The sequence below is a fragment of the Mustela nigripes genome, chromosome 13 (genome assembly GCF_022355385.1).
Source record: "Mustela nigripes isolate SB6536 chromosome 13, MUSNIG.SB6536, whole genome shotgun sequence".
NCBI lineage: Eukaryota > Metazoa > Chordata > Mammalia > Carnivora > Mustelidae > Mustela > Mustela nigripes.
The window spans coordinates 71,283,396-71,305,898 of NC_081569.1; the positions used below are offsets into that span (position 1 = coordinate 71,283,396).

At 37.6% G+C, this 22,503-nt stretch overlaps 1 protein-coding gene across 2 annotated transcripts in view; it reads right to left on the minus strand.

Moving 5' to 3' along the window:
• Positions 1-22,503, minus strand: part of WDR72 (WD repeat domain 72) — a 208,855-nt gene that overhangs the window by 172,519 nt on the left and 13,833 nt on the right. For both annotated transcript variants that reach the window (XM_059372862.1, XM_059372863.1), the window contains exons 2-5: positions 12,001-12,165; positions 7,596-7,702; positions 1,366-1,444; positions 35-209 (exon numbers count right to left, since the gene is read on the minus strand). In XM_059372862.1, the coding sequence (XP_059228845.1) occupies positions 35-209; positions 1,366-1,444; positions 7,596-7,702; positions 12,001-12,153 (514 nt within the window). In that variant the 5' untranslated portion in view covers positions 12,154-12,165. The remainder of the gene's footprint in view (positions 1-34; positions 210-1,365; positions 1,445-7,595; positions 7,703-12,000; positions 12,166-22,503) is intronic.

The window sequence follows — 22,503 nt, forward strand, 5'->3', positions numbered from 1 at the left end:
ACTCTCTTAGCATTATATAACACCCAAGTATTACCTTGAATTCTCATGGAGTGAACAATGCACATGCAGTTGATCCAATCAGGAGACTGAGATGATATGAAAGTGTGAATAACAGCCAAACTTTTGGCATCAATGATAAGAACATCCTGATATTCTCCACAACACAAAAGCCAGCCTTCCCCTGTCATCCGGAATGAGCAGTGGTAATACTATGAAAATGGAATTCAAAGCAAAAAGTTAATTATCACTAGCAATTAATATAATTTGGGCTACGGTGAAGACTTCTCTAGATTTCAGTTTTAGCATCTATTCAGTTAAAGTATTTACTTGCTACTGAATAGCAATAAAATTTCTTTTAGTTCAGTTATTCCATATTTTTGAAGCATTGATTCAGGACTTTAATCTTGTTTGTAATTCACCATTTTTCTGGAAGAAGGGGGATCTTTTAGGAAGAAAGAATCTTATTCCCAGTTATGGAAAGTTCAAAATTGTTTAATTTCCAGAATGCTATGTAGAATTAAACAATAACAACAAAAAAATCAGGTTCCTTCTCCTAGCAACATTATTATACGTTAAAAAGAAATAAAAGTGTTTGAAGTGTGAGGAATTCTTGTGCCAAATAAGTTTTAAGAATAGCTTTTATAAAAGATTGAGTAATATATTGTGCCCTTGACAAATTATCTCACTGGGCAAGTTCTGGTTCCAGAAAGGAGTTTGTGAATATTGCAGGGCAAGTCATCAATGCCAAAAGCAATGAGTAAAATAAAAACAAACAAACAAACAAACAAATAAAACACTGTGAGCACCATTGGTAAAACACAACTGCCTCACCCATATGCTTGGAGTCCATCTACCAAAAGCCAGAATCTGTTCTAAATATTGGGAAATGATTATAAAGGTACAGTGATACTCTCTGTTATCTTTTCATAAATAAGAAATACAGGAATTAAGAAAGTATCCACTCAAAAAGGGTTAAAATTAAAGAAAAAAAACTTTTTTGCTTTATTAAATAGCATGTCATTAAAGCAAATCTTTCTATGGGTGTGTCTCTGTGTGTGTGTTGTGAGTATAACTAAGAAAAAATTAAAAATTGTCTTTCAAATTTGTCCCTGTTAGAAAGATACTGAAATAAAGAACGAATCAGGAAAAAAAAAAAACAAACACAAAAAACACAAAAAACCAATCTTGAACAGTAACTTTTGGGGAAGAAAAATGACAAAATAACAGATGATAACTGACACTATTCTACTCCAGGGACAAAATAAAAATCAAAGAAAAGTCATTTCTTTAAATGTGTGCGTAGCAAATGCTCTAAATGAATTCCTGAAAGTCCAAAAATGCTCTGAAGGAAGTGAAGGTACTTACACAAATTGCAGTGTGCCTGTAAGGAAGTATGGCCTTCTCCACGCACTGTCCGTTGGTGACATTCCAAACACACATCTCCCTAGGAGAGATAACTTTGTATTATTCTCTGTCATTTCTACTCAATTGGCTGAAATAATTTTTGTGTCACCAAGTTTTTCTTTAGTGCTGCACTTAAATGCAACCTGATCGTTTATGTGGCTTTTTGTTACAGATTACTGAGCAAGAAAATGTTGTGGTCATTAACAGGGATGACATACTGTATCTGTGTCTTTTTGTTTGGGTAATTACACCCTGCTGCCCGCCTACAAACCTTACTTTAGCGCCAACCTGACCTAAAACAAATTGTGTGGATCCAGTTATCACAGTCTGTTAGAGAGACAGTGCCACGATCTTTCTATGGAAACTGCATCCTCTTGAAAATGGCTTATTTCACTGAACTTAAACTACATATTCTGAAAAGCATAATGCATCGAGGGCTGCATCTTCTGGAGCTGAGGTATCATTTTTATAAAAATAAACAGTGCCACCAAGAGGCTACGTTTGGTCTATCATTGATAGGGTTTATTTCTTTGCTTACCCTGAAATGCTGGAATCACCCTTGTCACTACATGTATAGAAAATTCTCATTGTTTAGACAACTCTGGCTTGCTTTCCCATATGTTACAAGGATGTACATAAAATTATGAAATACAGTAACAAAATACTTTGTCCAGCATACGGCAATTTAAATCTACATGATTTCAGTTCTCAAAAACCAGAATGGCTGTTTCAGAGTTGTTTGGTAATAATATCTTTCAGTTTTGTCACTTTCAACAAATAAGCAAAACTTCCCATGAAAGAATAAGTGAGAGCTTTAATGGCTTTAAGGGAGAATCTCCTATTAAGCAGCAAAAGATATGAATTAATAATAGTAAATGCTGGATGGACTTAGTGTTTGCTGGACTTTTATTGTTTTTCTGGTCAAGCACTGGAAACCAATCTTTAAATCAGTAGTTCTCAACCTGGGGCGATTTTGCCTCCCAAAGAACATTCGACAATGACAAGAGTTATTTTTGATTGTCACAACCAGGAACACACTACTGGCATCTAGTGGGGAAAGGACAGGAATGCTGCTAATAACCTCAAATGCTCAACAAAGAATTCTCTGGTGCTCCAAAGTGTCATTAGTACTCAGGTTGAGAAACCCTATTCTGGATATAAAAACAAAGTATTCATAATTTTTTTTCTCTGTTTATATCTGACCGTATTCCAAAAAAGGATTTGAGGTAATATGAAAACTCAATAAAACAAGGGGGAGATGTGTGTGTATGTGTGTGTGTATAAAAAATAAAACTGGGAAGACGTAGAAATTGAAATACTATATCTCAAAGGTAAGAAAATAGTGTCAAAGGTAAAAAAAAAATAGAACCTTAATTTGATCTTAATATAAAATTTTAGCTTCACAAGGAACTGGAGTTTATTAGCATGATTCTCAACTCTAGCTGTGTATCACCTGTGTGTATTTCAAAAATAGTCCATAGAGAGATTAATTCCACAGCTCTGTGTTAAGGTCCTGGGACATGGGATATGGGTTTTGCAAAGCTCTTGGTTGGTTAGCTAGATAAGTCTATCTCTAAACCAGTGGTTCTAAACTGGCTATACATAAGAATTATCTGTGAACTTTTGAAAAATACTGACATCTGGGACCCAACCCAGACATTAAGTCCTGCTAATTAAATCACATTTTCAAAGGTTGGAGCCTGGGCATCAGTAAAAGCTCTCTTGGTGATGCTTATGTTTCTAAATTCTCTTGGATTCTAATGCTTTCCCTATTTGTTTTCTTATCATCTTATTTTCTATCTTAAAGTAAAGAAAGAAAGAAAAGAAAAGACAAGACAAAGAAATATAAAAAGCAAAAACTGATCCTGCCTATCAATTCTTTTTAAGGAAAGAAAGCAAATGTGTTGTGTATCAAAAGTAGCACTGACATTTTAGCTGAAACTGGCAAGATACATACTTAATAAGAACACAGGAAAGTTGACTATTAAAATGTACATTCTTCTTTTCCTTTTGAAATGCTATTCCCAACATTTCTACAGAGATTGTCACCCTTAATTATAAAAAATTTTAACAATTTCCAAAATTTTAAATTCTTGATTTTTTAATTTCCTTAAGAACACAGGAGAAAATACCTACAACATATAGAGTTACAAAATTTTAAAATTCCACTAAATTTCCCCTTATTCAATTCCCCTTTTTTCCCCCTTATTCAATTCTACATCCCCACCTTGGCACCTCAATAAAAAATTCATCCAGTGGATAAACAGATCAGTCACCATTCTTCCGTCTATTTTTCTACTTTCAGAAATACACTATTTCCTCTTGGCCCCCTTCCTATTCTTATATTCGTGTGCTTAAGAAAACTGTTATGATTTCTCTTTTAATGCAATATCTAGAAGGAGAGAGGATAAACATGGTTTGTCATCTTTAATTCCAAGTCCCTTATATTCTTCAAACTCTCTTTTCTCCGATCTTCCATTATACTTTTGGGATTTCATCAGCCTTCTCAGGCTCCATTTTTCTGCTTCGTTCAATGCTGATTTTCCTTAAGACTTTTGTCTTAGGCTTTCTTACATTCTCATATTCCATACTCCCTCTGGGTGAATTATCCATCACTTCAGGTACCATGTATGTGATGTTGGAAGCCCAGACCTGTTCACTGAGCTCTAGACTTCCGTATGTAACTAGCTAATAGATATCTCTCTGTGTGGGTGATGTGGGAGTCTCCACACTCCTCATATTCATAATAAAGCCTAACACCTGTCCGCCTTAGTTTCCTATCCTCATAACTGGTATCATCACCAATGAGTTTCCCAAGTCATTCTTCACATCACACTTTCTCTCCTGGCCCCCATTGTAGGATACTCACTACCCCAGGTATGTTCTCTGAACAATCAGTCTCAGCTTTGTCAAGGAGCATGTTAGAAATGCAGGTTCTTAAACCCAACCAGGATCTACTGAACCCAAACCTCTGGGAGTGGGGCCCAGAAATCTGTGTTCGCACAAGCTCTATAGGTGGTCCTGATGCAAGCTCAGGTTGGAGGAACACTGTTCTAGAAGACTCTGAGACTGGGTGCCTGCCTAACTCTCTGGTCTCATCTCCTGCTGCTGATTGAAAGTTTTATTAATAAGTAATAACCCTCTTTATCAATGCCAAGGCTTTTGTGCCTTAAGGTTTTATTAACTATGTGTATTTATTAATATAAAATATTTATAGAGCCATATCAACATTATTTTGGTCAGTATTCATCTGATCAATCTTTTTCCATCCATTTACTTTTAACCTTTTTATGTCCTTTTGCTGTTTTGTTTTGTTTTTTTTTAAAGATTTTTATTTATTTATTTGACAGACAGAGATCACAAGTAGGCAGAGAGGCAGGCAGAGAGAGAGGAGGAAGCAGGCTCCCTGCTGAGCAGAGAGCCCGATGCGGGACTTGATCCCAGGACCCTGAGATCATGACCTGAGCCGAAGGCAGCGGCTTAACCCACTGAGCCACCCAGGCGCCCCTTGTTTTTTAAATTGTATGACAATCTTTGTGATTTAACTAGAGGGCTCAGTCCCTCTACATAATTGGGAAGATTATGGTTTTAGTCAGGTTTAGCTCAACTACCTTATTTTTCACTTTCCATTACCCCATTTATTTTTGTCTCCTTTGGATTAAATAACATTATCTTTTTTCTTTTCCAAGTTGGAAGTTCTGTATTCTATTTCTGTTATTTTTATTTCTTCTGTCTGTTCTTTTAGCAGCTACCCTGGAAATAGCAACGTGCACATCAAGCTTAAAGTCTAAAGTTAATTAACAGCTTTACCCACCTCGAGAACACCAGAACATGTGGAATCTAGTCACTACCCTATCCTATGCAATTGCTGACGAGGATTGTGTGTATATGCATGGGAGCAGGGCATGGGAGAAATATAAACCTTGTTGCCTACTAGTCTGTATTTATTTACACTTTCTAAAAATTTGCTGGTTTTGTTCAATATTCCTTTTTCCATCTCTGCTCTTCCTTCTCAAATCACTGCTTTTCTTAATGAAGAATATCATTCAGAATTCTGCTGCTAATAGAGTATCTATTGGGACTGAGCATTCTCAGTGTTTGTCTTAAACATTATTATTTTGACCTCGTTTTTAGAAACATATTTTTGTTAGAAAGTTGACAGATATTTTCTCTCAACTTTTTGAAAATATTTCATTGCTGTCCAGTTTTCATTTTACTGCTGAGAAGGCAGCTTAATTACATTCCATTATAAATAATCTGCTTTTTCCCCACTAACCACTTTCAGGATCTTCTTTTTCTTTGGTGTTCTGTTGCTTCAACCTCAGGTTTCCAGGTATGCATTTCCTTTCAGTCATCCTGGAATTCACTAGGATTCCTGAATTTATGACTTATGCCTACTGATGAACTAATACTTAGAGAAAAAAAATGAAAACCTGAGGGGCATCTGGATGGCTCAGTGGGTTGAGCCTCTGTCTTTGGCTCAGGTCATGATCTAGGGATCCTGGGATCAGGCCCCACATCAGGCTCTCTGCTCAGCAGGGAGCCTGCTTCCCCTCTCTCTCTGCCTGCCTCTTTGCCTACTTGTGGTCTCGGTCTGTCAAATAAATAAATAAAATCTTAAAAAAAAAAAAAAAAAGAAAGAAAACCTGAATCACAGTAATTTTGGGTCTCCTCTGAACATTTTAGAAGCAAAAATGTTAAGTCTACAGTCACTTCCTGAGTCTTTTCAAAGCTAAAAAATCATTATTATTTGGGACATAATGGACCAAGCCTAGTAAGTTTAATAACTTCCAGTAGACTAAACTAGGATCTGTTAAATACGCAGTAGCTAAAATGTAGCTGTTGCCTTAAAAGTATCTTAGAGATGCAGGGCAAGTTTTGCATCTTGAAGGAACAGAATTCTAGAAAATTCAAATCATCAGAATTCATACTAGACTCCTTGGCTCTTTAATAATCATATATGCAGGGTCATACAGTTTAATTCATTGATCATCAAGAACATGTCCATTAACCTCGGAGCTACACTACCATGGGTAAAATCCTCAGGTTGGAATTCAGTTACTTTCCAGAGTTACTTCTCATTTAGCAATTAATTTTGCTCAGTTCTCCAGATAGTCTCAGGGGAAAAAAAAAAAATCACCATCTTCCAAATTCTCTAGACTGGCAGTAAATATCTCAGCTTGTGTAGCAAGAGCTACAGCACCCCCAGCACACCTAGCAATTGTTAAGAAAAGAATGTACCAGGGCATCTCACTCTAGCCTCATCCACAGTACAGTACAATCATGGCTTTGCTGAAAGCCATGAGAATAGGTACCTCTTTGATATCCATTTCATTAGCATTTTGTTAAACTATTCAGTTTCTCCAGTTTGGACACTCATTATTCTTTTGGTTCTCAGAGTTCAGGGCCAGGTACTTTCTCCTCAGGTTAAAAACAAAAAAAAAAGGAGGGGGTTCTCTTGTTTCAACCAGTAATCCGATCCCTGATTCACAAATGCACACCGCATCAATTCCGCATTCCTGAGTCTCCTTTGGCAAAGAACTCATCAGCACAGTCTGGTTCATAGTACTTCTTCCATCGGCCAGGCTTTTTCTTACAGTTTAGTCCTATTTCATTGGAATAAACCTTGCTTCCATGAAACTGCGTCCAAATCACAGCCTATGTTTTCCCTTCTCTCTGCCACCCCCTGCCATCCCTCTTACCTTTGAGCCCTCTCCTCTGTTTCTCCGATAATGATATCAGACAAGTGTATAATATGAAGATTATAACTGCTGAGTTGTCCTACAACAATGAAGGCTTGGATAGGTTTGCTGAAGAGCTCAAAGTGAGTTATTACATGAAAAAAGACAAGCGCCTAGAATTTTCCGTTTTCAATTCTACAACAGGTGGCATTTGTCATTATCCTTTACACAGTGAGGCTGACACAAGCCCCAATACACAGTTGGTGTGTTTATGGTCTTAATCCAGAAAGGGAAAAAAAAAGGGTAAAATTGGGAGACATAGCACTGATCACATTCCTTGGGATCATCATACAAATTGCTCTACCATCCACAGTCCAAATTTTCCTCTACTTAAAAGGAACATGATAATCACTAAGATTTCCTTCAGCCCCAGAATTCTGTACCCCATCATTGGTTTTAAAAAGGGAGAGGCAACAGAGATGGTCACCAAGTTGCGCACATCTTACGTACCCATTTTCAGCAGCGCTAACAATGTAGGGCTGTTTCGAGAAATCCCTCGCTCTTGCCAAACATGTTACTGAAGCCGAATGACCAAATAGAAGTTCTTTAGCTGAAATCTGAAAATGACGAGGATAAGCTTTTAAACAGCTATAAATTTTTGAAGAAAACGAACATCACATTATGCAGTATTTATAATTCTTATTAGAAAATCCTATTCCATTATGTTTTTGTTCTACGTAGCTTTCAGAAAAACTATCTGTGCCATATCAAAATTCACAGAATAATAACCATATAGATACAGGGGCGCTTGGGTGGCTCAGTTGGTTAAGTGTCTGCTTCAGCTCAGGTCATGGTCTTGGGGTCCTGGCATCTGGCTCCTGGCTCAGCGGGGAGTCTGATTCTCCCTCTCCCTTGGCCTCTCCCCACCATTCATGCTCGCTTTCTCTCTCTCTCTCAAATAAATTTAAAAAAAAGAAAAAAAACGTAATGAACATCTAGATACAGTAGACATGCTGTACACATTTTTCTTGCTTTTGGTTTTGGTTTTGTATCCATCATGAAACCTAAATAATCACCAGACCTGTTTTACAACATTTAGGTTTTGAACACAAATAAGTCAGTGTTGATGTTTATCATGCACAAAATGTGCCTCAATGGATAGTAGCATATTAATGAGCAAATTTCAGAATTCAGAAATGAATTTACAAAATAATACAAGGAAAAATTACCTTTTTGGTAACCATTATAACCTTATAGTGACCTTATTTGGCTTCCTGCTTCAGAAATAGTAAAAATTAATTTTTCCACATTAAAAATAAAATTTTAACTAAACTTACTGAAAATGCCAATGTCTTTCTCCTGTACATGAATTTAAAAATATGGCACTAAGGACTAATTCTTCCATTATCTCATGTGTGAAAGACGTGTATTGCTCATTATTTTATAAAACAATATTTTATTTCATAACAAGATTATGAAAATCAAACTATAAAACAAAAGATAAGCAGGATCCCCTCAAATGGAAGAGAGGTTGTCAATAGGGACTAAAAATTTAATTTGAGGGGCACCTGGGTGGCTCAGTAGGTTAAAGCCTCTGCCTTCAGCTCGGGTCATGATCCCGAGGTCCTGGAATCGAGCTTCTCCATCAGGCTCTTCGCTCAGTGGGGAGCCTGCTTTCCCACCTCTCTCTCTGCCTGCCTCTCTGCCTACTTATGATCTCTGTCAAATAAATAAATAAAATCTTTTTAAAAAATTTAATTTGAATGACTAGACAATTTATAAGTAATAAAACTTGTCTTGAAGGTAATAAAAATCTATTTTCAAATGAACTAATATGCATTATGCTTTTTCTGAACTATGCAAACATATCCATACATGATAATCAAGTCATACCGATGAGGACAAATTATAATCATTCTCTGCCTTCATCTTATTTCTATCACAATCAGAAATGCTTCTCTAAAGATCTGTTGTTAGACTAAATTTCCAGTGCTACAAAGAAGTTTTGTGGTTAATTAGAACCATTTACCTTATTCTACCTTTTTTCTGGGAAATCCAGATGGTTCCATCTCAGGAAACAACATACTATCTTTCCTCAACATTACATTATGAAATATATACCCCTATGAATTTAATACCTTTCCATATATTACAGGCTAAATTAAGAAAGAAGTCAGGGCTAATCAAGCAGATGTCTTCCCCTGGAGAAAATATGCTATGGACAAAATATCATAATGGTACTCCATTGCTTTGCAAATGGAATCCTCATTCTACTACTAAATCCCTACATGTACTTAAATAAACTGTGACAATTCATTATAATCTCTTCATTTTATCATATTTTGGAACTGCTGGAAGGAATAAAGAAAACAAAAAAATCCATAATCACACCTACTTGCTGTCATGAAGTCATGATGAGATCCAGATCTTTATCTCTGTTCAATGGCTCTACCTCTATGACTCATCCCCGCCCCCCACCACCACTACTTCAGGAACTTCCAATAGCACAAATGGGACCATGCAACTTGATGAGCATTTACCATCTCCAGGCACTGGTGCAACCGTGAACAGGGTTTAATGCCTATTTCACAGATGAAGAAACTGAGGCTCAAATAATATGTCATTTGCTCCATAGGAAAGTTTGGTAAATATCAAAGTTAGAATTGACCAAGCTCTCCATTCTTTTCCTGTGCACAATATTGCTCTTCTTGCTATTCTTCATCTTGCCATTGTTGTGTTTCCCTCTGAGTATTAAATAGGAAGAAAGACAGAACATAGCAATACTAAGGGTATATATCTGGGAGGTTATTCAGCTCAGCTTTTGCTATGCTTAAAGGTGTTAGAAATACCAGCAATCAATACCAGGAAAGACAAGTGAGGTAGTTCCTATCCTGAAACTTGGAGAAGCTCCTCACTGGCAGACCTCACTGAGAGGTCTTTGGGGTGTCAGAGCCTGAGACTGGAAGCAGCATGCATAACACTGGGCATTGATGAGAAGCTTATGCTCCACTCCCTTGCAGCCTGCAGTCCCATGTCCCATGGACAGGGAAAAAATGAGATTGTGTTCCCAATCCCCTGATAAATACTTGGGTACTCTGAGATGTCCAGAACTTAAATCGCCTCTTTTCCCTTCCTAGTCTTTTCCCTCTATTACTTCTACAGATCGTGACACCATCATACCACCAGCCTCATCCATCACCCAAACCCCAAATCTGTAAGGTATCCTTAACTATTCCTGCCCCTCTACCCATACTCCAATCAGTTGCTCAGTTCTATACATACTTTCTTCTTAACATCTTTTCATTTTTCATCTCCTTTTAACCCCTTCTGTCAATGATTTGGTTCGTACTCAAAATCTTTCCTGACTAAACTAATGTAGAAGCTCCTACCATAGTCACTGGCCCTTATCTCTTCTCCCCCTCCCTTCGGTAAGCCCTTAACATTAATACCAAATGATAGTCTCAGTCACAAATATACTAATATAAGATTATGTCATCTCCTTGCATAAATCATCTCAAAATCCCTTGATACTGTCACTGCTTTTAATTAGCATGTGGCATTAGCTCTTGCTAGTTAATTCTTTTGTTTTTTAATCTAAATCCCTCAGCACCTCAGGTACTCGGAATACCTTGTATGATCAGTGCACTGCATCAGCCTATGCCCTTCCTCTACTATGGTGCAGTCCTTGGGACAGCCAGCACCAAGTCTTCTCATCTGTGTTTGAATGCAGGTACCTAGCATTCTGCCTTAACTTATAATATTTGGTCAATAAATGCATGTTGAACAAATGTAAATAAACAGTAGGAACATATGTAAAAAGATACAGATGCTAGGATCCAAATTTCTTAAGCTTATTGCAACCTACATAGTATAATACAACTACTCCAGCTGGGAAAACACATATTTGAAACATTAAAAAGAGTAGCAAGACCACTTAAGCCATTTAGAAGCCTGAGTTTAAACTCTAAGAGATAATAAATGTGAGGGCCACTTTTCAAAGCTCAGCTCTTGCAATAATACCAGTGCCTTCTTTCAGGAATGTTCATAAACACTGAGCTGAGCCAGTCTGCTAGGCAGTTCTTGGCAGTCCTGTAGTGTAACTCTTCTGTGATGGGAGATGTTAATTAATTACACTATAAAATAGAATTACAATTAATTGTTAATTTAGGTTTTAAAGTGACAAACTTTAAAGGCTAAAAATAGTCTTTGATCTTTAAAAGGCTTCTTAATGAGGGCAGTATACTTTAAGTACATCATTAGTTTAAATGTTCAAATTGGGTCCAGAGGCTGCTAGCACTAAGCAAATATCTATTCCAATATGTTAAATGTTTATGACTTGGGACAGGGACAAGTAATTGCTAATCAATGGGCCAAATCCTAGGTGAGGTCAGGTTCTGAGATAGGAAGACGACAATAGTAAATTGGATTTAGAGCTTTTTGATGTGATCTTTAAAAATCACGTGCAAGCAGAGACCAAAAGAATAGCAAGAAGGCCAAACTGACAGAAACACCCAGATAATTAAGATATTACTCATTTAGCTAATAGCAGTTTTCAAGGGTGCCCTTTGTTTAGATTAATGAGCCATAATTTTTAGAATTATACTTACATGTCTGTAGTTCAGTTACTTAAACATATAATTCAGGATGTAAAATGGTAAAACTCAGCATAGCTTAAAAGGTGATAACACTTAGTTGGTAGCTAAGATTAGCAATATTCACAATCTGATTTTTAAATATGATCTTGATCCATCATATAGTACTTCATTTTCTCCAGATTCAGAAGTAAAACCAATTTATTGCTTCAGTGAGTACCTTTTTAACAATCATGCAAAACTCCCACCATCATGGCAGGTAGAACCAAGTCGTGCTTATTTTGTGAGTGCTGTCTGCTTCGGTATGAATCATTTTCACTAACCTTTAGCTCAGGTGAGAGATTCCAAAGGCAGAGCTGACCTTCTTGACTTCCAGTCACAACGGTTTGCTGGTCATCAGTGATCATGATGGCAGTGATGCTGTGCGGAGGGGCCTTCTTCCCCCAGAGCGCTACTGCCTGCAAGGAGGACCTCATGCTGAGAGGATCCTGAACAAAGAAGAAAGTGGACACAGAAAAGAACAGAGAAGAAAGTGGACATCATTCGTAAATGTGGGGGTACTGATCATGTCACAGATAGATCTGCCAAGATCTAAACGCTGGGATGTATCCTCTCAGAGAAGGGGAAAAGGATGCTTCCCTGCCAATTAGAGGAGAAGGCAATCAGGAGACGTTGAAATTATCACACCCAGTGTTAATCCATCCAACGGCAATGACTTTTAGCCCCATTTGTGATTATTCATGCTGACAAAGGCAAGGGTAGGAACAGTATACCCACTGCATGCACAGCTGTGACTACAGGTGGTCCTGACTTGCTCCAAAGTCCAGCGAGGCCTCTCAAGAACAACAGAGCTAGCTACACACTATAATCTGAAGACAGCTCTGCATACTCTCTCTCCCAAAAAATGTCATCACCTCACCTGAGTAGCAAATATGTAAACTTTGTGGTGAAGAAATAAATCTTTTCCATAAAAACCATGTTTCCTAGTCTTGAAAGATCCACGTGGGACTCTCCTGATATCTGCCATACTCTTGTTCCACCCATACTACCTTTTTTTTTTTTCTTTAAAGATTTTATTTATTTGTCAGAGAGATCACAAGTAGGCAGAGAGACAGGCAAAGAGAGAGGGAGAAGCAGGCTTCCTGCCGAGCAGAGAGCCCCATGCGGGAGAGCCCCATCCCAGGACCCCGAGATCAAGACCTGAGCCAAAGGTAGAGGCTCAACTCACTGAGCCACCCAAGCACCCCACCACCCAAACTACTTCTAGTAATAATTTTTATTTCACCTGTGTTTGTATTTGATCTCTTCCTGAACACGAATTTTCATGAAATTACTACCTTCATGTGTTAGTTACAAGGGTGAAGATGAATACATACCTGTCAAAAAATGCTTGCCTGTGTCCCACCCACAATGATCTGAAACACACCTAGTGACATGTGGGTTACAGTCTGTGACACACTAAGTTAAATATTTCCCCCATTCTTTTCTGAAATAAAAATAATTCTGTGATGAATAATGCTTTAAGTCTTTAGAGTAGATTATTAAATTTCCTTTTATGACTTAAGGGTATATATTTAGTCTCATTAAAAATGTCAAAAGAGGGGCACCTGGGTGGCTCAGTGGGTTAAAGCCTCTGCCTTTGGCTCAGGTCATGATCCCAGGGTCCTGGGATAGAGCCCCACATCGGGCTCTCTGCTCAGCAGGGAGCCTGCTTCCTCCTCCTCTCTCTCTCTGCCCCAACGTGAGATCTCTGTCTGTCAAATAAATAAATAAAATCTTTAAAAAAAAAATGTCAAAAGATAAGAGAGGGGGGAAGATACCAAGCTTACTTCCCACATTTAGCTTACTTCCCACATTTGGCTTGAGAAAGTTAACAAAATGAAAAACTTCTGTCCTAAGGGACTTCTCGTTCTGAAGCATAAAAAGGATAAACACCAAAGTACCAAAATAAGTTATTAAATTTTATGGTACGTATTATTTATAAGGTTTGATTATACACACACACACACACACACACACGAATATGCATTGACACTATTAGACCAAATTCGATGTAGGCAGAGCTTAACCCATAAACTGGTTGCTTTCAAAATTTTATTTGTCATTCCATTGTTTGGTATTCAGTACCAGTTCCTATGTTTCATTTCTTGGCTCAGTACACAAGTGGTCCCCAGGTACCACGAAACCAAGATTTCTATGAGAACTATTTGGAGCTTTGCACTTCAGACTATCAGGACCACACATATTAATCACATTACTAAGCTAACCAAAGAATGGTGGTTTCAATAACTCGGACTTCTACTTCAAACACAGAGAATCAATACTGTGTATGCACATTTATGCATGTGTGTGTGTGTATTTTAATTGTTGCCTCATGCCATGCTTGTAAATAGGTCTAGGGAATTCCAAGCAATACGAATCTAAGAAAAATCTGAAATAGGAGCTGAGTCAGTTTACATGTTAATCCCCACTTATAGACACGAAGCCTTCCTTACTCAATGAAAAGGAATCTAGAAGAACTCCAACACTACTCAGAAAGATAAGGAAGACCATTTCCCAATCTCCCCAGAAAAATATGCCAAATCTCAAACACAAAACAGGTTTGGAATAAAAAATATTGTTCTATATTTTTATATATTGCCAGAATCCCTACATGCAGAAATACAAGTAAATAATTGTTCTCAGGTCAATGATACCAGTGGGAGACCTCTCAAAAAAACTACATGCCTATTAGAATATTTTCTAATATTTTAAATACTGAAATATCTAGAATTTCACATTTTTTAAAAAATCATACTAAGTGTTAAGAATATAAAATGATTAGAATTCATACACAGCTGTTGGAAATGCATAATGAAAAATAGTTTTGCAGTTTTTTCATAAAGTGAAAACATGTACTCAGTACATTACTCAGTCAATCCACTCCTAGGTCTCACCCAAGAGAAAAGAAAGCAAATATTTATACAAAGATTTCTACATGTAAGGTTTTATTTATAATAAAATATATAATATTTTATTTACAAAAAATATATAATATATAATAAAATAAATTATTTATTTACTATAAATAAAATATTTATAACATTTACAATAGCTAAAAACTAGAAAAAAAAACTCATGTCCATCCCATGGGGTGAATGGATAAATTGTGGTATAGCCTCACATTTGGATACAATTCAGCTATAAAAAGGAATAAACTCTTAATTTGCACAATATAGATGAAACTAAAAACAATTATACTGAATGAAAACAGTAGCTAAAAGGAATAAATATAGTACGACTTCATTTGTATAAAATTCTAGGAAATTCAAATTACTTTAGGACAACAGGAAGCAGGTTAGTAATTGTCTGTGGACAGGAGAAAGGGACAGGGATCACAGAGATTGCAAAGGAGAATAAAGAAACTTCTGAGGATGGTAGACACGTTCATTATTTTGACTGCTGTGATTGTCTCACAAATGAACACATCCGTTAAAACACATACAACAGTACACTTTCAATACATACGTGTACACATATAAATACACTGCATGTCTATTACACTTTAATAAATATTTTTTAAAGGCATTTGGAAGATACTTTCACAACCAAGATTGAATATGGTTTTCATAGAAACAACTACAATGGCAATTAAGCTTGCAATAAGAAATTACAAATCAGCATGGTACTGCCATAAAAACAGACACACAGACCAGTGGAACAGAGTAGAGAGCCCAGATATGGACCCTCAACTCTATGGTCAAATAATCTTTGAAAAAGCAGGAAAAAATATACAGTTGAAAAAAGACAGTCTCTTCAATAAATGGTGCTGGGAAAATTGGACAGCTATGTATAGAAGAATGAAACTTGACCATTCTCTTACACCGTACACAAAGATAAACTAGAAATGGATAAAGACCTCAACATGAGATAGGAATCCATCAGAATCCTGGAGGAGAACATAGGCAGTAATCTCTTCGCTATCAGCCACAGCAACTTCTTTCAAGATATGTCTCCAAAGGCAAAGGAAACAAAAGCAAAAATGAACCTTTGGGACTTCATCAAGATCTAAAGCTTCTGCACAGCAAAGGAAACAGTCAACAAAACAAAGAGGCAACCCATGGAATGGGAGAAGATATTTGCAAATGACAGTACAGACAAAACGTTGATATCCAGGATCTATAAAGAACTCCTCAAACTCAACACACACAAAACAGATAATCATGTCAAAAAATGGGCTGAAGACATGAACAGACACTTCTCCAATGAAGACGTACAAATGGCTATCAGACACATGAAAAAATGTTCATCATCTCTAGCCATCAGGGAGATTCAAATTAAAACCACATTGAGATACCACCTTACACCAGTTAGAATGGCCAAAATTAGCAAGACAGGAAACAACATGTGTTGGAGGGGATGTGGAGAAAGGGGAACCCTCTTACACTGTTGGTGGAGATTCCTCAAGCAATTAAAAATAGAGCTTCCCTATGACCCTGCCATTGCACTACTGGGTATTTACTCCAAAGATACAGATGTAGTGAAAAGAAGGGCCATCTGTACCCCAATGTTTATAGCAGCAATGGCCACAGTCGCCAAACTGTGGAAAGAACCAAGATGCCCTTCAACGGACAAATGGGTAAGGAAGATGTGGTCCATATACACTATGGAGTATTGTGCCTCCATCAGAAAGGATGAATACCCAACTTTTGTATCAACATGGACGGGACTGGAAGAGATTATGCTGAGTGAAATCAGTCAAGCAGAGAGAGTCAATTTTCATATGGTTTCACTTATTTGTGGTGCATAACAAATATCATGGAGGACATGGGGAGATGGAGAGGAGAGGGAGTTGAGGGAAATTGGAAGGGGAGGTGAACCATGAGAGACTATGGACTCTGATAAACAATCTGAGGGGTTTGAAGGGGCTGGGGGGTGGAGTGGGAGGTTGGGGGGAGTCAGATCGTGGGTATTATGGAGGACACGTATTACATGGAGCACTGGGTGTGGTACATAAACAATGAATTCTGTTATGCTGAAAAGAAATAAATAAAAAAATTTTTAAAAAAGAAATTACAAATCATTCAAGAAGATGACAAACCATTACAAACAGAACAATCAGTTCTGCCAGAACTAATAAATAAGAGAACAGTATAAAACTTACTGTGAAAGAAGAACAAATATTCTAAATTGCGATAAACTATGAAAGAGGGGCACCTGGGTGTCTTAGTCGGTTAAGCGTCTGACTTCGGCTCAAGTCATGATCCCAGGTCCTGGAATCAAGTTTCATGTCAGGCTCTCTGCTCAGCAGGGAGCCTACTTCTCCCTCTCCCTCTGCCTGCCACTCCCACTGTATGTGCTCTCTCTCTCTCCTTCTGTCAAATAAATAAATAAAATCTTAAAAAAAAACCACACTATTAAAGAGACAGAAGAAGAAACTTGAAATCTTAGGAGAAAGGAAAGTCTATAGAAATATAAACAGGTAGAATTTTAAAAGAAACAAATACTACTTCTAAAATAAAATATAATCATTGGACTATAACAAATGTCAAGGGAATAGATCAAAAGAGACTCAAGTGAAGAGAGAATCAATGGACTTAATAGATAATTCTCAAAAAATTACACAGAATTAGGGGGCACCTGGGTGGCTTAGTGGGTTAAGCCTCTGCCTTCAGTTCAGGTCATGGTCTCAGGGTCCTGGGATCTCAGGGTCCTCACATCGGGTTCTCAGCTCAGCAGGGAGCCTGCTTCCCCCTTACTCTCTGCCTGCCTCTCTGCCTACTTGTGATCTCTCTCTCTGTCAAATAAATAAATAAAACCTTAAAAAAAAGAAATTACACAGAATTAAAAAGTAAGGAGTGATTAAGAAATATATGCTGAGTGAAAAAATCAGAGTTAAGACCAATGAGACATATTAAGGGCTAGAGATGATAGAATGAGAACATCCAACATTTATCTAACACAAGCTGCAAAAAAGGTAGTGCCCTTTCCCTTCCTGGTTAGTTCAGTCCTAAAACCATTAGGCAGAGAAAATATGACTGCAGTGTCAGAGCTCAGTAATGTGAGGAGGGCCTCTGTAGAGGAGAACACGTGGAGCTGGAGCCCAGAGAGGATGAATAAGATGCCCAAATGTGGACATCCCCGTGGGAGATGCACAGCCCAAGCAGAGAGAAAAAGGACAACCCGTGCAAGGCTGTCACATACTGGGTATTGGAGCCTGAACAAGAAGGAAGGAGTTCACACCATGAGGATGATAATGGAAGTGGCCTGGTGTGGCAAATCAGAAACCAGTGCAAGGTGAGAAGTGTGTTTGTATGGAAGGGAGAGCCAGTGTGGAGGGCTAGAGCCCAAGCAGGGTAACAGTGGAGTTTAGGTTGGATAATGAGGTACTGGCATAGGGGAGTCAGAGGATGGACTAGGTAAGGTGAACATACATTTACAGGGATGCCTTGGAATAGAGTGTGGGAGCCCAGGAAGGATAAGGAAGGCATGCCTGCAGGGGACGTTCAGCATGTCCTGGTGGTATGAGGAGGGGTACTACCGGAAAGTGTGACCAAGCACAGGCAATACAGTGGCTGAGCAGAGTATTCACATCTAGGGTCAGTAGACAGCTCTATGAGGGATGAGGAAGCCATGTAAGGATCAGAAGGACATCCAAACAGAGGGTAGGGCAGCAGCATTGATAGAAAATTGGTTCCATTCAGAGTAATTGATTAAATAATTACTATGTGAATAGGATAACAGGAACCAGGTTTCTTACTATCAAAAAAGAGAGCTGGAAATATAGAAAGGAAGAAAATTAGAACAATCCCTGTTGTGTCGCAATGGAATCAGGTATTGGTATGAACACACACATACACACACCCTGTACACACTTCTAATCTCTGTTCCCTGATGGCTTAGGGGCACCAACACTCCCATAGCAACAAGCTCACTTAGCATCTTCTAAATACTATTCTTTATTGAAAGGAACCAGTCTTTCTTGGGAAACCGGTTGATGCCAAAATACATAAAACACAATCTTGCCAAACTACAAAGAAAAATCAAATAGATTTACTATCAAAGAGGAAGATGTCATATATCACCATCAGTAATAAACAGATCAAGCAGACAAAAAAAAAAGAGAAAGGGTATAAAATACTTGAATTTGCATTTGTAACATCATGGACATATATAGATTCCTGTACCCAGATATTAAATAAAAGCATATTTTATTAAATTATGCACATGACATTTACAAAACTCCTCATGTCAGACCATGAAACATGTCAACAAATCCCAAATGATTAATATTATATAGGCAACATTACCTGACCAAAATGAATACAAATCTGAACCTTCCCTCCTCAACACATACACATACAGACAAATGTTTCAAATGCTCCCTTTCTAAATATTTGGGAACTAAATTATATTATATATGTTCATATATATTTCCATATATATGTTCATATATGTTTGTATATATGTTCACATATATATGCTCCATACATTTATTTTTTTTTTTAAGATTTTTTATTTATTTATTTGAGAGAGAGACAGTGAGAGAGATCATGAGCGAGGAGAAGGTCAGAGAGAGAAGCAGTCTCCCGGTGGAGCTGGGAGCCCGATGTGGGACTCGATCCCGGGACTCCAGGATCATGACCTGAGCCGAAGGCAGTCGTCTAACCAACTGAGCCACCCAGGCGTCCCTGCTCCATACATTTATATCCATATATATTCTAAATGTACATTGGGCTACCAAGAAAACATAATACAAATTAAATATTATTATTTTTTAAGATTTTATTTATTTATTTGACAGAGAGAGATCACAAGTAGGCAGAGAGGCAGGCAGGGTGGGGGGGCAAGCAGGCTCCCCGCTGAGTGAGAGCCTGATGCAGGGCTCCAGAACCCTGAGATCATGACCTGAGCCGAAGGCAGAGGCTTTAATCCGTTGAGTCACCCAGGTGCCCCAATACAAATTAAATATTATTAAGACCCAAACACAGAGAAAACTTTGTATAGTAAATCTTTCCAGATATATGTTTTAGATTTGAAGTGAAATTATAGCCTTAAATGCATATATTAGTATGAAAAATTAATGAGCTAAACATCCAAATTAAAATTTTATATAAAAGATCAAGGTAAATACAAAGAAAGCAAGACAGACAATACCATACATAATATAATAATATATTTTTTAAGATTTTATTTATTTATTTGACAGAGATTACAAGTAGGCAGAGAGGCAGGCAGAGAGAGAGAAGAGGAAGCAGGCTTCCCGCTGAGCAGAGAGCCCGATGCAGGGCTAGATCTCAGGACCCTGGGATCATGACCTGAGCTGAAGGCAGAGGCTTAACCCACTGAGCCACCCAGGTGCCCCTATAATAATATTTTTTAAAAGGAAATAATCTACAAAAGCAAAACACAGTTCTATGAAAGGAGAAATAATATGAATAAATCTATGGCACATTTGATAAAGAAGAAATTAAAAACTCCAAAAATATATATATATATAAAGTAAAGAGAAAATGATTATAGTAAAATTAATATTTTAAATGAAAGTATAACTATATACTAAAAATTTAGAAAGATTAAGTCAAATAATTTTTATAGAAATATAGATCACTGGAACTAAATGGACATGAAACAGAAAACACAAATAAATCCATGACCTTAGAAATGGCAGGGGAGGGGTTAAATTACACACACACACACACACACACACTTACCGATTTTAGCAAAAACTTTTTATTAGACTGTAATCTTCGGGAATTAGGAGGCACATTCATACATATGAAAACACAGAGGGTACATCGTCTAAGCTCTCTAAATTCTCCTGAGTAAAATGACAGATCACCTAACAGCTCACTTGTGTTCACATCAGCAGATTAGAGAATGAGTGAGCAAGAAGCAAAGAAAGTGGGAGCATAATGATTCCCAACTTAAAACAAAAAAAAAGGCACAGAAAAAAAGATAAATCACAGCAAAGATAAAGAAGACCAAATCCCCCCCAAAACCTGTTATTCAAGCTGCAAAATCATGGGCCCAAATCTCCATTACTCCCAAGACAGTTATTACCCATCATGGCAATGACTGGCTGAATAAAAGATGATGAGATGGTCAATATACTCTGCTTAAGGGGCGCCTGGGTGGCTCAGTGGGTTAAGCCGCTGCCTTCAGCTCAGGTCATGATCTCGGGATCCTGGGATCGAGTCCCGCATCGGGCTCTCTGCTCAGCAGGGAGCCTGCTTCCCTTCCTCTCTCTCTCTGCCTGCCTCTCCGTCTACTTGTGATTTCTCTCTGTCAAATAAATAAATAAAATCTTAAAAAAAAAAAAAAATATACTCTGCTTAAGAAGGCAGAAGAGCAGGGTGCCTGGATGGTGCATGGGTTGAGCACTAGTCATGGTCTCAGGGTCGTGACATCGAGCCCCAGGTCGGGCTCTTTGCTCAGCATGGAGGCTGCATGAGACTCTCTCTCCCTCTGTCCCCCCACCAAGACTTTCTCTCAGATAAATAAATCTTTTTTAAAAAGGCAGAAAAGCAGGAAAGAGTAGTTTTAATAATTTGAAGACAAAGGGTTAAATAATAAGTTTCACCTATCAGGGAAATTCACTGTGAACAGGAGGTAAATGTGATACACATGACAATCACAAAGCTAGTAGTGAGAAGAACTGCAGGGGTGTGTTTTAACATTCTGTTCCTAAGAAACACTACTCCTAACTCTGTGTTAGTATTTGCGGCATGGCTTCTAGTATTACAACAAAAATCACCCTCTGAAAATCATTTGCCCTTTGGCCTCACTCTTAGCTTACTATCATGTGCTTCCGAGAACTAAGAAGTGGTAGAAGAGGGAGTCCTCAGGGTCACACTGTTCCAAAGGAAACTGGGCATTTTGTGTCCACAGACAATGTGTGCTAAGCTCTTGTCTAAAGGACTCTCTTGTCACCTTTTCAATCTCACTTGCAAAACTGGAGTCAAGGAAATCTGTCTTGACTGCTAAGCAGAACTGTAGCAGAAACAAATTTGGGTAATATTAGCCAGGGAATTAATACATTTGTAATGATTAACCATCATTATGCTGACAATAAGTAATTCCTGGGGTGAGTTATTTATACCTCAGTTAACTCTGGAAAATTAGCTTCTCTTACTTGAATCATTGCAATGTTGTCTACTCAATAACCAGTCACATTGTATTAGTCTGGTTTCCTAATTTCCCCTAACATTATCTGCTGTGCAGTGATGTCTCCCTAATGAAATGAAATACTACTGCAAGGAGGCAGAGCAGGCCTTGTTAGTACAGTGCCTAACCCATAGTGGGTACTCGAAAAATGTCATTTTTGAAATTTAAATAATATTATTGTATTATATGATTTTGATGCGTCTTTCTCCGATACTCTTTGTGAACATGGGAATCATTCCTCAATCATCCCTCAATCCCTGCAGTGCCCGAATCACAGTGCTTTGAACATCAGAAAACAATAAATCTTGCTTGAATAAATTATTTTCTTTATCATTTTTCAGCTTTATATTTCAAAAGCAGAGTTTATTAAGATCAAAAAACTTCAAGTCAGGTTAGACTTAAATGTGAGTCACTTAATCACTCTGGCTCCTGTTTTCTCATCTCTAACCTGGAAAAATGACAATGATGCCTCAATCAGGGTTATTGTCAGGGTGAAATGAGATCATGTTTATAATGTGGACAACAGAGTGGTATTCAGTAAATTACTATTATTGTTACTTTAGCACCACACATCTGGATCATGGCAGAGTTACCCATGTATCAAACTTTTTCACCATTACACTTTTGTTTTACTTTTATTCAAATTAAATTCATTTCAAATTCACTAGATTCTAAATCCT